At 36.2% G+C, this 16,742-nt stretch overlaps 1 protein-coding gene across 1 annotated transcript in view; it reads right to left on the bottom strand.

The window, feature by feature from the left end:
- Positions 1-16,742, bottom strand: part of LOC130606014 (CUB and sushi domain-containing protein 1) — a gene marked incomplete at its 5' end in the record, with an annotated part of 426,016 nt that overhangs the window by 45,506 nt on the left and 363,768 nt on the right. The window contains 3 exons of the mRNA XM_057421927.1: positions 2,401-2,574; positions 4,860-5,033; positions 10,974-11,147. Of these exons, the coding sequence (XP_057277910.1) occupies positions 2,401-2,574; positions 4,860-5,033; positions 10,974-11,147 (522 nt within the window). The remainder of the gene's footprint in view (positions 1-2,400; positions 2,575-4,859; positions 5,034-10,973; positions 11,148-16,742) is intronic.

The raw sequence follows: 16,742 nt of genomic DNA, 5'->3' as shown, positions 1-16,742 counted from the left end.
GCAGACTGTTTCATGGTTTTATATATATTATTAAAATCTATCCAAAATCTAAGGTTTTGAAATTGTTTCTGATGACCAAAGAAATTTTCACTGTTGTTTATGCATATAAATGTTGCTGATCTTAGTGCAAATTAACACTAATAATTTGCTAAATAACACCATGGTATAAACAAGACCTTAATAGATTACTAGATTCAATGAAGAATATAGATCATATTTGTTTGCTTTTTAGATTAAAAACTAAGACACATCACTTTTGTGTCCCAAAATATTTGCCATTATTATAAACATGCCTTCCTATATTTGGAAACATTGGAATAACTGTAAGGGTCCTAATTATTTTTAATTTTTTTTTAAATCTTCAGAGTCTTTGCATTATTTTTATTTTTTTCTCTTTCACTGTCACTTGTTTTCCTTTTAATAAATGTACTTGAGTTCAATATAAATCGCTGAGTAAATCATCTCATAAATGGCACTGAATTTAAGTAAAACTATGCAATCTCTGCCCATGACAGTCAAATAGAGCAGATCCAGATTGCACCTACAAGACCTTAAGAAAACTAGATATGTGAAAAAAATGGGTATTTTCAACAAATAAACGTAACTTCAGTGCTTCACAAATGAGACAGAGGAGTTTGTTCATTAAACTCTAGCAAAACAAAATGGTATAAAAGGGGCGGGGCAAGTACATGAGTATAAAGAGGAAGAGTTTGCTAACTCACATTTCTCCATTCCAATAATTATATCTCTATGCTTGTTAGCTCACTTGAATAACTTTGGAGGGTAGTGACTGAGGGAATTGCCATCTCTGAGTTGTTTTAATGAGAATGAAAGATCTAATTCTGCACACACTGAGCTTGAAATTACACCAGCTATCTCTGAAAAAATATGATGAGCTAATCACCAAAGATAATTACTATTCTTAAAACAGCCACTGTAATACAATATGATTCTTAATAAACCAACAGGTGGAGATAATGAAGCCACCAGTAGCTTAAGTTAACTTTTTTAACACGTTTTTTAGTCCCAGTGTTAGTACCCTTACAACAACTTCGCTGACTGCAATTTACTTAGGCACATGAAAGAGAAGTTACAAAGCACGAAAAGCATATTACTTACATTGATTTAACTTTTAAGTGATCATTCTTCCAGTGAAAGAAAATACTCAAGAAATGCTTATCAGCATTGTATTTCTGGAAACATTATTTTATCTGCTTTAGTATTAACCCCTTTTCCAGCAAGCTAACTTGGATCTGGAGTGTCTAACCAGGGAGCACAACAGAATTCCAGGCTTGTATTCTGAATAATTAGCTCAATTACAGTCCATTTCTGTCTGGAGCCTTCAGAAAAAGGCATATACAGGATCTCAAAAACTTTTTCCCAAGCTTTTGAGATCTTTCAGTAGATGTTACATGGTTTACCTCATGTCCTCCTTTTCACCTCTCTTGACAATTTTCATCTGTGTTAAAGCCAGAAGATAATTCAATCTGCCTCAGTGATTCAGAATAAAACATTTCACAGTATCATAAAATGACATAAAAAAAATTACCAATATGAAATGATTTTAGTGGTTTGATAGAGGTGTAACAGAACGAAGATTTTGTAATAACTCCATATTCTGCAACAATAGCCATAGATTGAGGGAAATAAGTAAGAACAGTGGCCATGAATGGAAATAGAAACAACAGGGTGACTTCAGAGACTTGTTTCCCTTTGATCTTACTTACACTGCATTTTTTAATTACTTTTGCCCTTTCCTAATATGCACTTCAGAACACGAACCCTTGCTTCATTCTTATCTCTCAAACATCTACATCTTACTCAGAGCAGACTAGCAATCAAGTTCAGCTATGCCTTTGCAAAAAAGCAATCAGAATTTAATGCTACTTTACCAGTTATTTCTGGAGAAAGAAAAGTGAAGTTTCACATGTAGAAAAGTTATTAAAATCTCTCAGGTACTGCTAGCAAATTGAGAGGAATTAATAGTGTCTTGATGAATGAATATTCATTTGCATAAGAGTTTTAATAGGAGTAATAGACTATCTATGGAAACTGTACTCTAGTGCACCTAATTCAAGCTAGATAGCCAACTGTGATTTATTAATGTAATATAACTTTTGTGATGCAAAGTACACTTTACATATCACATATACAGACATAAATGACATGCTAAGAATTGCAGTCTGAGAACTTTGAGGCAAAATACTGAAAAGCTTAGGCTTCCTCAATACTCAGCCTGAAGCCCATTTTCCGATATAGAAATGCAAAAACTCAAGTAAAGGTGGCAATAAGCAACTAAAAGTCAGGTTTCTGAATTATATCCCAATATTCTGAAGGCACAGCAAAAGATCTTGCCTGAAATAAGTCATTGGAAAGCAGAAAATGTATGAGGTTTCTTACCTCGGCAGCTGGGTAAAGGGCTACTCCACTGCCCATTGCTCCGGCACTGTGCTCGAGATGCACCCTGAAGTAAGTAGCCGGTGTTGCAAGTAAAATTTACAACATCATTTAAATTGAATTCACTGCCATTAGTCATTCCATGAGCTGGGTTCCCAGGATGTCCACATGTGATCGCTGTTAAAATTAAAAGAAAAAAACCCAACAGGCTAGCATTCAATTGAAAGGTACTGGGTTCCACGGAGTCGCTTACAGGCTTGAGTTCCTTTGTTGTGTTTTTTAATTGTTGTACTTGTTTTGTTTTGGTTTTCTTTTCTTCTGATTTTTTCTGTTATATTTATAAAGGAAATTTAAGAAAAAGTAGGACACATTTATTCAGAATTCTTAAGTGCCAGGAGAAAAATCTACATTTTTCAATAAAACTTTCAGAATCTACTTTTTATCTTATGCTGAAAGTTGTAATATAAATATTGATACATATTTTTCCATTTGACACCCACCTGATATGTATTAGATCTTAAAAAATGTAGAGTTCACTATGATTCATACTAATGCAAATAAAACATTTTTTCCCTGAAAGCTTTAAAATGTAGTAGAGCCAAACAAATCAAATTTGATGTACTGCTTCAGACAATTCTGGAGTTCTGAAGAACTCCTCTTTCAAAGTTCTTAAGCTGCTTTGCTGAAGAAGTGATCCTTTTAAGCAGATTTTCTTATGGCAATAGAGAAATTGTTGGGAGTAAATTTTTCTCGTTATGTGTATTACATGTGTTGATTAAGCTTGAATTACACTTAAAAAAATACACATGTTATGGTCAAGCTCTAGCTTTTCACATGACAAACCAATAAAATAGTATAGAGAAATACAGAAAAGCATAGATACTGACAACATAATGACACTGACAACCAGAATGTGTATATATATAAGTATAAACACATACAATTTTTCAACATTGTGTTGGTGATATTTATCATACTCAAATAAATATCCTATGCACATTTATCTTTAGATATATCCTTTTGTGGTTTGTTTTTCTCTTTTTTTTTTCCTTTTTTAAATTGAAGAATCATGTGAAAAATAATTTAAATGTGTTTATTACATACAGAGTTCAACTGTGAAACATTCTTTTCAAGACTACCTGAACTTAGGGAATTAAACTGGACACCTTCCCATATACAGACTTATGCATTTACACTTAAATTTTTCAAATAAATCTACTTACATCACTTGAATCCTTTCTGTACTATTTCATTTTCAGCATTTTAAGACGAAAGCCAAAACAGCAGAATAAAGTCTTACTACATGCACAGGATCAACTTTATTCTAGCAGTTGTTTCATTTTCTCAACTGCTACAGATGATTAAGTTTTAATAAATAAAACAATTTCCAGGGCATAATACATCTGTTAACATAGTTCCCATATAAAAACCTATTAAGAAAAAAATTCTGTTACCTTACACTTTCTGCCGTTTCATGAACAAATTATATGACATAGGTTTTAACAACATAAAATTTAGGTCTCTTGTAAAAAGTCTGATAACGAAGGGTAATTCGGTTCAGTTGCCCATTTCAACAGAAGCATACTTCTAGTATGACTACTCAGCCAGCTTGTATTTAGACCTCATTACTATTAACAGGATTCTGTCGTCTGTAATGCTTTCCAGAAATTAAAGAGCTTAGATGCTCTTAATCACTGCATCTAGTTCTGCCACTGCTCCATTGCAGTTACTAGATATCACTGACCTGTTGACTGATCAACATTGCAATGGCTGGGTTTATAGAGTAGACAGTACTTTAAAGCATTTTTATTTTTTATCAGTAAAATATTTTCTCAGAAATGAAACAAAAATACTAACATGGATTGAACAGAAAAGCTGATCATCTCAGTGACTATGTTTAGACAAAAAGTACCTCTGTCTGAATTGCAGACGTCTCAAAAAAACTGCAAAATTGAAATAGTTGATATAAATGCTTCATTAAAAAGAATAAACGTGGTATTAGGGGGGTTACTTGGAAAAATGGGCAGTCATCAAAACAGTGCAGATAAACAGTATTTCAGCTTTACCTAATAAACAATGAAAATAGATTAAGGGATTTGGGTATTCCTGCTGAAAAAATAGGGAAGAGGCTTAGTAAGCCCACACTTGACATAGAATTTATGCCGAGAGAGAGAGATAAACAAAATTATACAGTTGCAGGCTGTTGTTCAATGCTCTTCACTGCCTATGTCATCCTGTTTCTGAAACAACAAAATCCAGAAATTACCAGATATAGTTATTCAGCCTGTGCCAGAGTACAAACGGGATTAGATTATCATAATGACTCTTGTAATTAAAAACAGGTCCAATAAATATCCAATCTGAACTCTTCATTCAAACAACTCTGAACATCCAATCCACTGTTAATTTCAATTACATTTAAAATAATAGCAATGATTAAGTGAAAAATTAATGATACTTACGGACACAAACAGGAGTTTGTCCAGACCACTTGTGATCCTGCAGGCAAATTCTGACAGATGTACCAACAAGTCGAAAGCCAGGATTACACTGGTAAACTACAGTATCGCGATAACTGAAACCATCTCCACTAATATGACCATTTACAATTGGGTCTGGAGAACCACAGTGACCAGCTACAATAGAAGAACAGCCCATCAAACTCATATATTCTTATAAACCTTGTCAACATTATAAGAATGCTGATAGGAAAATAAAAGTTCAACCTTGCTTTCAATAAACAATATATTAGACTCTGCACTGTACAGATCAAGTTCTGAGATGCAAAAACTACATATGATATTTCTACTTCTTTTAGGGTGAAGTGATACTTAAACAGCTTAACTTTTCATTTGTATAGTTTCTGCAGATACTGTTGCAGAAATGACATATTTGTCAAAAGAATGTCTGGAAAATGTAAATTACAAATGCCTGAAATTACAAATCAGTTTAATTGCTAGAAAACAGATAATTTCAGGATTCCCCACCCCTCCCCCACCCCCCCCCCCACCCCAGCCCTAGTAAGGTTTCTTTGTTGCTGAGAGAAGCTTGAATTAAAAGGCCTTTAAATCTCAAATTCATTCTATTCTTTCCTATTCTTTCATCATGGAATTCTGATTTCTCTTATTCATGATTTGCCTTGGACTTTGTAGATCTCTACTAATAAATTAAACATGGTTGAGACTATTATCTGGCAGAGGCCAAGCAGCATAGAGCAGTCTACATCTATAAAATGAAAATCTCTTGCCCTCCAAACCAGCACAGCTGGTAGCAAGCTGCCTACCAGGATCAGTACTGCTGTAAGCTAACTGGATCACTTCTTGGAAATTGTCTTGCAGACTTGTAGTCAAAAACATGTCTAGGCATTGTTATAATGAACTAACAGGAGAGATGATCAAGTGTCATGCTCATTACCATGTCCTGGTGCTGTTATTTTATTTGAACATAGTCCTTGTTACTATACATATCAAGAAACAACTGATTTCTTACTAGTAGGTCTTCAGACATTAGCAGACAGTTCCTAAGACTGCAACCAAATGTAAATAAACAGATAAATCTGTGGGATCACAGTCAGCCTTCTGCCTTTACAAGAGTTGTTTCAGATATGTATACATATCCCACTCAGCTGTATTAGCTAATTTAGTCCCCTATTTATATTTATTAGAAATTTTCTGCTGTCTAAATAAATGCCTGTGAAAAGCAGATTTCTACACAGACTTGAAAGAAAAAAATAAGTACGTCTTCAGCTAAGTATATCTTGTTACACTGAAATATTTCCTAACATTCAAGTCTAGCTTCTACAGTGAAGTTCATGTTTATTTATTAATGGTTTTTAGTAATTGTAGACAGTGTTTTCATTCTGTTCACTTTCTCAAATGATAATCACCTTTATTTTATTTTCAGTTGATTTTTAGGTAAACTGGTATCTTTAATGCCATTTCTGTGCTTATAAATTCATATTCATATCAAAGTTAAAACTCTTCTTTATGCTGCTTTCCAGTTTGGTCAGAACACTTTGAAACAGCCACCTTTTCAGATAGGTGAAGGCATGGAAAGGAAGGAATGTCTACAAGCACTGTTTCCTTCTTAGTTATATCAGCTGCATTCAAACAATATGGGATGCATTACTCCAGGGTAATAGTACTCATGTCACAAAGGAAGCCTTTCCTAGGATACAAAAATCAGTGTACTCAGATGGCCTGAAATCAAATTGATTCTACACAGACAATGGGTAACATAAAGTGATACCTATTTCATCTACAGCTGTCCTGAACTATACTGATGCATGTACAGTATAGGTAAAAAGCATCTCTGAGTCATTATCATTCCCTTGAAATGGAATTCAGCTCATTCAGAGCTCCCTGGATGTTTGCCTCCTGATTTTCACAGGCTTCAGGTAAGTCCTAAAGGCACCTCTGAAATAAATTTGGAGCATGCTGTCCTTGAAATTTAGGAATACACACTTGGTGGCATTCACATCATCTAGCTTTAAAATTTAAGAATTTGCCTTTCCTGAATAGCTCTCTGGAGGAGCCTGCATAGCTCCACTGACCTTGTTGGGAATTTAGGATCTTAGAGTGTGTGAGAGAATGTCGAGAGGCAGGAAGTGGTTTAGTAACAGACACACAACCCTCTGCAGTGTGTGTGTGGTAACTCAAATTTAGATTTTTCACCCTTAGAACTGTGCAGTATTATTGGCACTATAGAGTTTGTCAGAACTTGAAATTAGCAAAGACTAAATAATCATTAACAATGTTCCAGCTTTAAATGTGATATTTTTTGTCTAGTGAAGTAGACACTGATGCATTTAACTGTTCTAAGCCCAGGGCTGCATTCAACAATATAATTAATAAAATAAAAAACAGTCCATCAAATATTCTTAGAAAAACACTTGGGAAGTATCACAAGACAAGCTTTGCTCTTATTGCAGTAATAGTTCCTGCAAGTGGTCCTGTGTGCATTCCAAGTGGGAATAGATCTATTGAAACTGTTTAAAATGCAGATAGGTGGAAAAAAAAAAGTTTTAGATATGACCAAGGAGATAAAATAATAGTAATGGAGACCAATTTCAAAGCATTATTAAAAAAAAAAAAAGGAAAGAAACAGACAAAATCTAACAGCAAATCACTCCTGGAGAAGAAAAGGATGACTTCATTTAAATGAAATTCAAGCTGTATATAGAGACAGCCTTCCCTAACTATGATATCAAGTAAATCTATTACCATTTTGCAAAGAGTCAAAAGCTTCACTGTGTGCAGATTTTAAGCTGACTTCAAGAAGAAATTGGTATTGTTAACTATGTAGGTCCTGTACTTACCAGCTCTTTTACATCTCTATTTGAATCTACACTTATGGCTACTGTAGACAGTTAATCTTCTGGAGTGTTCAGGGGTAAAATATATTTCTCAGTAGTCAGGATAGAAGAAAATTCTTTTTTTGGCCTTTCATGGGCAAGAGTTATAATACAAACAGAATGCACTGAGATTTGTGAATTATTTAGTTTTTCTACGTTGGCAGATGAAAGCAATACATAAGTACTAAATACTATTACTATTGATCAGATGACGAAGTGGTATTTCAGGTTAGTTAAAATGAATGAATGCTAACACATATCTTTATGTTTGAAATAATCAAATGCAGGTGTCAAGCCACTACACTAGCAATGAATGGTATATAACACACTGCAGAAGCCTGAGGGGTAAACACAGCTTGCATGTTTGCAACAGAGAAAGGGCTGAGGAAAATACTCCTACACATACAGTCTTGGGTCTGTTGGATCTTCACAGTTGCATTTCTAACGTCTTTTAAAAGTCAGTCAGCATCAGTCCAGGATAACCTAACACCAGCAGGAAGCTGATGTATCTTCATATGTGAACCTCTTATATAGTTCCACTGTGGAATCGATGAACTTATGTATGTGAAAAAGTAATGCTGCAGCATAGCATTCTAACCAGCACCTCAGTGGATTTCTTTTCCATAAGTAAAAGAAGATTTATTTTACTCCTTTACTGCTCTAAATATCAAAACAAGTAATAATTAAAGAATACTCCATTTATGCCATTATTTCCTACATCAAAATGACATCATTCTTAATACAGCATATTTTGAACTGTAAAATAACATGTATGGAATTGAAAATATATCAAACCAGAGAAGTGTTTTTCCTGTTGACAACATTTGCAAGAAACAGCTACATCCTGCTGGGAACTCACTAATAATGGACTGCCATTTAGAAGCTAGGTTAGCTCTGTGAGATAATACTCACTGCTTCTGACCACTCTGTATTGTAAGAGATGACAAGAATATATTTCACAAAAATAGTAAAACAATACTCACAAAAAAATGTACTACAGACATTACTGTTGCAAAATGAAGGAATCAATCAGAAATACATGATTAAAGGTTATAAAATCTTAATTCAGGTCTGTATTACATGATCTCATGCTTTTTTTTTTTTTCTTAAAGATTCTGCCTTCATTTTCCTTGCTGATGGAGCCTAGTATCTGGATTGAAAGAGGAAAAGGCAATCATCATGGCAAGTAGGACACAAGGACTGAGATTTTATCCCTGTCTCAGAGAGAAGACTCCCACATCTCTGTATTTCACCTATACCCCATCAAATTGTACGTTCTATTCAGAGGAAGAATAGAGTTAATAAGTCCATTCTTTTTCACCAGTTAGATTATCATGCTTTTGTCTGTTAGTGCATTACTGTTTTGTGGCTTGCAACCTGTTTCAAAATATTTTCTCAAAGTATTTTTAGGTATTAAAGATGTCCAGAAATGCAGGTTGTTGTCACTAATACTCTGGTAAAAATCATGTTTTTCTAATGATACTTGCTTTTCTTCTTCCTTAATAACCTTTTAAGATGAAATTCATGATACTTGAAAATTGTTTTTTTTAAGACATGATTGAGTTGGTATGTGGTCCCATCACACCCGGTTACTGTGATGCAGATATTCTTTCCCTTTAATAGGATATTCTACCAGGGGAATGATTCTGTGTTTTAAAATGCAGCTCTGATTGTCTTATGTTTTGCTCAGGGAAACTGTAGCCATTTATTTTGTTTCTGCACCTTGGTGAAAGCATGAACTCAAAGTTCAGTAATTGCAAATACCATTGATGATGGTACTATGAATTACCTTTGCTTAGAAATTTCAGGCAAAACAGCAGAGTACCTAATTACCACTTATATCTATAAGGTAATGAGCACCAGCAACCTCATATACAAAAGATCTCATATCTGTTTATCTGAACATTGAAAGACACTAACACTATTAACATTGAGAAATTTAAGAAAGGGTTCAAGTGTCTAAGAATGCTTAGCAACCTTTCATCATCAGTTCTTTAGGTATATTAAAAGTTCCTTCTCACAGATGCATATTGACACTGACTTATTGTAAATGCACATATCATGTTCATTATGACTTGCTTTATGGAACTGACACCATCAGGGATTCTTTCAATGTGATGTTTTGCAAATAGCAAGGTCAGAGGAGATAACTGTCATTTTATTTTTCACATGCAGAATTGTTGTGCTAATATACTTTTAAAAACTTCGTGTTTCTACAGAATGGGAGGAGAAAGCATTTTCTAAGAAAATAATCAGCATAATTTATTTAAAAGCTTTAATTCAAATGTTACTGCTAGATGTCTATCTAATTAGTCAAGCAATCCTCTAGCCTAGCTTAAAATTTTACAAAAAGTGAGTTCTGGATAGAGAATAATTTCTGACAATTCATTTTATGGCTACCACTTCCTTATAAAACAATGCTTTTACTGTTTCATTGCTGAAAAAAAATCAGGAAGATGGATTATTCTGGATATTGATATACTAGCTACTCTGGTTGCTCTGTTTGTTGGTGTTTTTTTTAAATCAATTGTTTTCTTTGTATAACAATTAAATTCTTGCATATGATACGTGGTCAATCTATTTTGTTTAAAATGTACTAGATAAACATGGAATACTATGTGTTCTACTAAAAGCATATAGATAGGCAGCATAGAAGAAAGCTGCTTTTCAAGTGAGGCTGAACTCCGGAAAAAAGAGATTCCTCCTTTCCTGATAGTGACTGAGTACATTCAGCTGAGAGGCAAGAAGGAAATATGTAAAATGAGGATAGAAAAACCAAGTGAGAACCTACAGTCCAAGCTAAAGGGTGTTACTTTTGTTTTACTTTGTGCTGTCTCTTGTCTATTTCCCTTGACTGAATGCTCAGTATGCTGAAAGAGCATTAGTAGTTGGTATGCATCAGAAATACTTCTGAACTGAAGCTCATCTTCCAGCTTAGTTTCATCACACACTCTGTGACTGTTTTACAAAGCAAATCAAAGTATTGTAAATGTGGACAATGAACTTAACCACTTGAAACACCCTTCTGGTCCAAAAAAGCATTCCAACAACATCAAATATAATTGAATTTCTAATAAAAAGTTATATGCTAGTAGAGTAGTATAAAATCGTATGCACTACGCAATATTTCTATATTTACGATACCTTTTTTTTTAATTTATTTTGAAATGTTGTTGAATGGTAAGAGCTGAATTCTAGTACTTGATACTACATTTTTTCTTACCTAGGCATTGGGTTTCAGTACCACTCCAGAGACCATTTGCCAAGCATTCTCTCACATGGGAACCAACTAATGTGTATCCTGTGTTACAGGTGAATATTGCAGTAGCTCCATACACTGTTAAGGTTCCAATCTTATTTCCGTTTGGTGGAGATGGAAGACCACCACAGGAGATAACTAGATAAAAAAAATGAACAACAGAAAAAACCTGAAGTATGAAAATACTTTACATTATTTCTCAGACTGGAAGACAATGTCCCACCTCAACATTTTCTAAAATTGTTTAAATTTAAAATCTTTAAATATTTAAAATATTTAAATTTTAATATTTAAAAGTAATAAATGTAAGAATTGTAGTTCACAGTAAGGGTTTAAAAATATGCTTGATTTGGCAACACATGTTCTAAATTTGAAGTCTTGGAAGGCAGATGCAGGGACTGTGAGAATGAAGACCTTGCGCCCACTGTAAGAGAGGAACTGGTTTGAGACCATTGTAAAAATCTGAACGTGCACAAGTCCATGGGTCCTGATGAGATCCATCCACGGGTCCTGAAGGAGCTGGAGAATGAAGTTGCGAAGCCACTGGCTATCATATTTGAGAAATCATGGCAGTCAGGTGAAGTTCCCGATGGCTGGAAAAAGGGAAATATAACCCCCATTTTCAAGAAGGGGAAAATGGATGACCCGGGGAATTACAGACCAGTCAGTCTCACCTCTGTGCCTGGCAAAATCTTGGAGCAGATTCTCCTGGAAGGCATGCTAAGGCACATGAAAATCAATAAGGTGCTTGGTGACAGCCAGTATGGCTTCACTAAGGGGAAATCCTGACTGACCAATTTGGTGGCCTTCTATGATGGGGCTACGGAACTGATGGACAGGGGTAGAGCAGCTGATGTCATCTACCTGGACTTGTGTAAAGCATTTGACACTGTCCCACATGACATCCTTGTCTCTAAATTGGAGAGAAATCAATTTGATGGACGGACCACTCGGTGGATAAAGAACTGGCTGGATGGCCGCACACAAAGAGTTGTGGTCAATGTCTCAATGTCCGGCTGGAGAACAGTAACGAGTGGCATCCCTCAGGGATCGGTGTTGGGACCCGTCTTGTTTAACATCTTTGTCGCTGACATGGACAGTGGGATTGAGTGTGCCCTCAGCAAGTTTGCCAATGACACCAAGCTGTGTGGTTCAGTTGATACGCTGGAGGGAAGGAATGCCATCCAGAGGGACCTTGACATGCTTGTGAGGTGGGCTGATGCCAACCTCATGAAGTTTAACCGTGACAAGTGCAAGGTCCTACTCCTGGGTCAGAGCAATCCCAGGCACAGCTACAGGTTGGCCAGAGAAGAGATTCAGAGCAGCCCTGCGGAGAAGGGGGCATTGGTTGATGAGAAAATGAACATGAGCCGGCTTCAGTGTGCTCTCGCAGCCCAGAAAGCCAGCCGTATCCTGGGCTGCATCAAAAGGAGTGTGACCAGCAGGTCGAAGGAGGTGATCCTGCCCCTCTACTCTGCTCTTGTGAGACCTCACCCGGAGTACTGTGTGCAGTTCTGGTGTCCTCAACATGAAAAGGACATGGAACTGTTGGAACAAGTCCAGAGAAGGGCCACGAGGATGATCAGGGGACTGGAGCACCTCCCCTATGAAGACAGGCTGAGGAAGTTGGAGCTGTTCAGCCTGAAGAAGAGAAGGCTGTGTGGAGACCTCATAGCAGCCTTCCAGTACCTGAAGGGGGCCTATAGGAATGCTGGAGAGGGACTCTTCATTAGAGACTGTAGTGATAGGACAAGGGGTAATGGGTTAAAACTTAAACAGGAGAAGTTTAGGTTGGATATAAGAAGGAAATTCTTTCCTGTTAGGGTGGTGAGGCACTGGAATAGGTTGCCCAGGGAGGTTGTGAATGCTCCATCCCTGGCAGTGTTCAAGACCAGGTTGGACGAGACCTTGGGTGATATGGTTTAGCATGAGGTGTCCCTGCCCATAGCAGGGGGGTTGGAACTAGATGATCTTAAGGTCCTTTCCAAGCCTAACGATTCTATGATTCTATGATCCTGACAGCATCTTCAAACACAATCTGTATTTGCAGTTCCAAAACAAGTGAATAACAGTAATGTCTGGGACAGCTGAGGTTATTTCCCACATGTGCATACTCCTGACTACTCTTCAAATATACCTTCCCTGGCCATTTTAAGTGCAATATCTGTTTAAAGATATTATCTTTTTTTAACATGTGGTACTCTGAATTGTTATGAACAATCTTTTTTTCTCATTCCCCACCACAGTTCATGATCATATAACATATATGGTAGTCTACTTGCCAAAAATATAAATATTCTGTTTTTTCTAGACTTGACCCGTTATCACAGAAAAATTCAGTAGCATTAGCTGTGCTGCAACCCTCAGCTATTATAGACACTGAATAAAAAAATACCTTTTAAGAATGCATCGAACTCTAATTTAATTTAAACTGTACTATCATGTCTTCTGTTTCTAGAAGAATATATCAATAACATTGTAATTTAAGATCCAGAACAATGCCTTCAAAGCTTCACTTACATTTTATGTTAGCATAATTCATGGGATTACTTTTAGAACGCGTTAATCACAACTGAATTTCCTATCTGAAAACTCAAGGCCACATTCCTCAATATTTTTAAAAGTTCATTATAGAAAACAACATGGAATTGGGTAGAAGTTGGACAAAATAAAGTACATGCCACTGTGTGATTAAGTCAGTAATAATCAGAATATATGTGATCAAAGTTTCTTAAGCATAAGGTATTCAGAGGTGAATAAAACTCATTTAGACTACAGTGAAGTCACACTAACATAATTTGTGGAGTAGCCTAATGCTGCAACTTCTAATGCTAATGCTGAATATTAAACTTATGCATATATTTAAAAATAAAATTATTTTCCGAAAATGCAATGGAATGAATTGTTCTAAACACATTACAAATGCTTTATTATTTTTAATTACAATCATTCAAGTTAAAAATAATTAAACTACCTGAATGATGAGCCACCTGACAAGTTAGGCAGCTGTTCAGCATATTCTTAACCAAGTAAAATAAATTTACTAGCTAGGTCTCTCTCAATCCTGAACCCCCTCAGTTTGATGTTTTACAATTTCTTTAGAAATACTACTTTCAAGTACATATTGATAATCTAAATGCCTTACCATCAGTGTTTCAATTAGCTTTCCTGCTGCTTTAGATATATGAACAGACTCTATATATCCTATCCTTAGCATGTGTATGACAGAAAGAAAGTAAACAGTAGGCTCCTCAAAATCCTCTACAGTGTATTTCTGGATACTAATGATCTATATCCAGAGGAAATATTACTGAACATCTCTTGGAGAACGAAGTTTGCCATAATTCAATCCTAATCAGTCCTCTATCAGAATGAAAAATAATGTACCTGTCTTATGAATAAACTAATGTATTTTCAATCAGCAAATCCCTGAGTTTCTGTATCTATCTACCTAATGCTTTGCTTTTCGTTAAAAGCATCGCATGTGGGTCACCCCTTTTACTACTTCCATAAAAATTCTGTAATTGTAGAAGCTGGTCAAGAACTAGCTTTTCAAAAACTTCTCAGCTGCTGAACAGTAGCTGCATATTAGGCAGCAAACAAAAACCTGTTTTTTTTTACCATCTGTGCTTAAAAGGGGCACAACTGCAGTTAACAGAAAAAAACCTCCACCCTCTAAATTTAAATATGAAAAGAAAACTGGTAAAAATATCAATAGTTTATAAGAGATATAAAATAGTCACCTTATTTTTCCAACTGAGTATTTTTCAGAAAGAAAATTTTCTCTGAACAAAACTACAGGAGTAAACCAGAACCAACATAATTCCACACCCCATCATCATTTAGATAAGATCAAATACACTGCTTTCATGTATAGAAGCATAGAACAGTTAGGGCTGGAAAGGACCTTAAGATCAGCTAGTTCCAACTCCCCTGCCATGGGCAGGGACACCTCACACTAAACCATGTCACCCAAGACTCTGTCCAGCCTGGCCTTGAATACCACCAGGGATGGAGCATTCAAAACTTCCCTGGGCAACCTATTCCAGTGCCTCACCATCGTTACAGTAAAATACTTCCTCCTTATATCTCATCTAAACTTCCCCTGTTTAACTCATTACCTCTTGTCCTATCACTACAGTCCCTAATGAGGAGTCCCTCCCCAGCATCCCTATAGGCCTCCTTCACATACTGGAAGGCTGCTATGAGGTCTCCACGCAGCCTTTCCTTCTCCAGGCTGAACAGCCCCAACTTCCTCAGCCTGTCTTAATATAGGAGGTGCTCCAGTCCCCTGATCATCCTCGTGGCCCTCCTCTGGACTTATTCCAACAGTTCCATGTCCTTTTTATGTCATGCTCCTTTTGATGCACCCCAGGATACGGTTGGCTTTCTGGGCTTCGAGCACACGCTGGAGCTGGCTCATGCTCATTTTCTCATCAACCAACACCCCCAAGTCCTTCTCTGCAGGGCTGCTCTGAATCTCTTCTCTGCCCAACCTGTATCTGTGCCTGGGATTGCCCCGACCCAGGTGTAGGACCTTGCACTTGGCATGGTTAAACTTTGTAAGGCTGGCCTCAGCCCACCTCACAAGTGTGTCAAGGTCCCTCTGGATGGCATTCCTTCCCTCCAGCGTATCAACCGAACCACACAGCTTGGTGTCATCGGCAAACTTGCTGAGGGCGCACTCAATCCCACTGTCCATGTCAGCGACAAAGATGTTGAACAAGACTGGTCCCAACACCGATCCCTGACGGACACCACTCGTCTCCAGCTCGACACTGAGCCATTAACCAGAACTCTTTGCATCAAGCCAGCTCTTTATCCACCAAGTCGTCCACCTATCAAATTGATGTCTCTCCAATGTATACATGCATTGTATTGATTGCTGTTACAGGTAGAGCTTTCAGCCTTGTTCTAAAAATATCTTAATTTTTTTTTCTAGAAAATAAATATTGGTTTAAATTATTTTCAGTTAAATGGTGTAAATTGTTCTTCATTGTTCTCTTTTCTCTTGTTTTTTTTTTTCTTTTCTAATACTAACAGAATTCTCTAATACCGCTTCTATAACTTCTATGCCTTAGGTTTGCAGCCACATACTTCCCAGTAACAGACTGTGTGAATTTATGCTTGAATCACCCTTGGGAGTGATTCAGTACCTTTTGAGATGACTTTGGGTGTTTTTTCAAGCCTCCAGGTGCTGTTGAAGAAGTCTGAGATTCTACTCCATGTTGTTTTTAGTATCAACCAGCTTAGATAGTGTAATTTGTCTCATAACTGCATTGTATTTAATTTAATTTTATTGCTTGCATTTAAGCAAATAAATTTTGTCTTCTGTTTGTCACTATGTGTATATCATACTGAAGGCTTTGCTCCACCATTTATTTGGAATAAGAAAAGCTATTGCTGTTTATGTTCATTCTGATATCAGCATCATAGAACCATACAAAATATTCTGGTACCGTATATTAGAAGGTATAATTGACATGTCTGAAGCCTTAGCAGAGTTTGACATAGCAGAATGATACTGTTCTCTTTTCTTAAAAAGACCAGAAGGTATAATTTAGTAAGCTGTGCACCTGATTCCAAGATTTTTTTTTCTACAGTGCTGCCATAAAGTTCTCTTATTGAATTAGCTTGTTTCAGAATATCCATTCACAAATATCTTCTAATATTAAAAACTTCACCTAACATCAGAAACTTCACTGAATTTTGGAAAAAAAAAGTCACTCTCTA

This window comes from Pezoporus wallicus, unplaced genomic scaffold (assembly GCF_028554395.1).
Source record: "Pezoporus wallicus isolate ANWC-B61680 ecotype Strahan unplaced genomic scaffold, APGP_CSIRO_Pwel_v1 contig_6672, whole genome shotgun sequence".
Lineage (NCBI taxonomy): Eukaryota > Metazoa > Chordata > Aves > Psittaciformes > Psittacidae > Pezoporus > Pezoporus wallicus.
Note: the sequence above shows the minus strand (reverse complement) of the source record. Positions and strands in the feature narration are given on the sequence as shown.